Below are 1,037 nucleotides of genomic sequence, written 5' to 3' on the forward strand. Positions count from 1 at the left end.
AGCGGCCTGGCCGCCTTCCCCGCCTACTGCAGCCCCCAGCCGTCCCCGCAGAGCTTCCCTTCGGGCGGCGCTCCTGTTCCCCAGGCCGCGGTGCCGCCGCCCCCGCAGCTGGGCTATTACAACCCCTTCTACTTCCTGAGCCCCGGGGCCGTGGGTCCTGACGCGCGGACAGCTGCCGGCATCAGCACCCCTGCTCCAGTCGCGGGCCTGGGACCCCGGGCTCCTCATGTGCAGGCGTCGATCCGGGCCACTCCAGTGACGAGGGTAGGATCCGCAGCCCCTTCGCGAAGCCCGAGCGAGACCGGGCGACAGGCAGGTGAGAAGCGCGAGGTGGAGGCGGGGCAGAGTAGAAGTGTCTTCGGGGACCTGTGGGGTGGAACTGGCACGCTTTTTAGACCTGTAACTGCTGCTGCTACTCTAATTGACCATCCTGCCCGTGCACTAGCTATCGTTTGTCCAGGCCCTAAATTCCCAAAATATACAAGGAGGCAATACGGTTTCATCGTCCTTTAGACCTGGCACTCCGAATTGATTCCTTTACTCATGGGACTAGTTGTTTCTTCGTGAAAAGAAATTGCTCTTCAAACCATCCGCTTCCTTTGGTTTTCACGCTCTGCAGAGTGAGGTCCAAAGCTAAATTCGCAAATGGCAAACCCACTTTTGGAGGGGCTCGACTGGTAATGCTGGAAATTCTTCAGACATTGGCAACTTAGGACAGTGGAACTGACCAGAAATGAAAGGAGATTGACAAAAAAAAAAAAAAAAAAAAAAAAAGAGATTGAAAAAAAAAAAAAAAAAAAAAAAAAATGAGATTGACATGGATACAAGTGGAGTTAGGAAGCCCGGGCTTATTGATCTTGTATATTGTGTAATTGTTTTTGCTTCTGTGTGTGAACTAGAATATTTTGAATTAGGTACACGTCTTAGTTTACTATTTAATCCATTAGTTAAGACTTTTCGTTTATTTATTTATTTTTTTATTATTATTATTATTATTTTTTGAGACGAAGTCTTGCTCTGTCGCCCGGGCTGGAGTG

General features: G+C 49.9%; 1 protein-coding gene across 1 annotated transcript in view; it reads left to right on the top strand.

The window, feature by feature from the left end:
• FAM8A1 (family with sequence similarity 8, member A1) overlaps nt 1–1,037 on the top strand; it is an 11,271-nt gene that overhangs the window by 478 nt on the left and 9,756 nt on the right. Inside the window, exon 2 of the mRNA XM_011962915.1 lies at nt 1–316. Coding sequence (XP_011818305.1) covers nt 1–316 — 316 coding nt within the window. The remainder of the gene's footprint in view (nt 317–1,037) is intronic.

The sequence above is a fragment of the Colobus angolensis genome, unplaced genomic scaffold, assembly GCF_000951035.1.
Source record: "Colobus angolensis palliatus isolate OR3802 unplaced genomic scaffold, Cang.pa_1.0 Scaffold6, whole genome shotgun sequence".
Lineage (NCBI taxonomy): Eukaryota > Metazoa > Chordata > Mammalia > Primates > Cercopithecidae > Colobus > Colobus angolensis.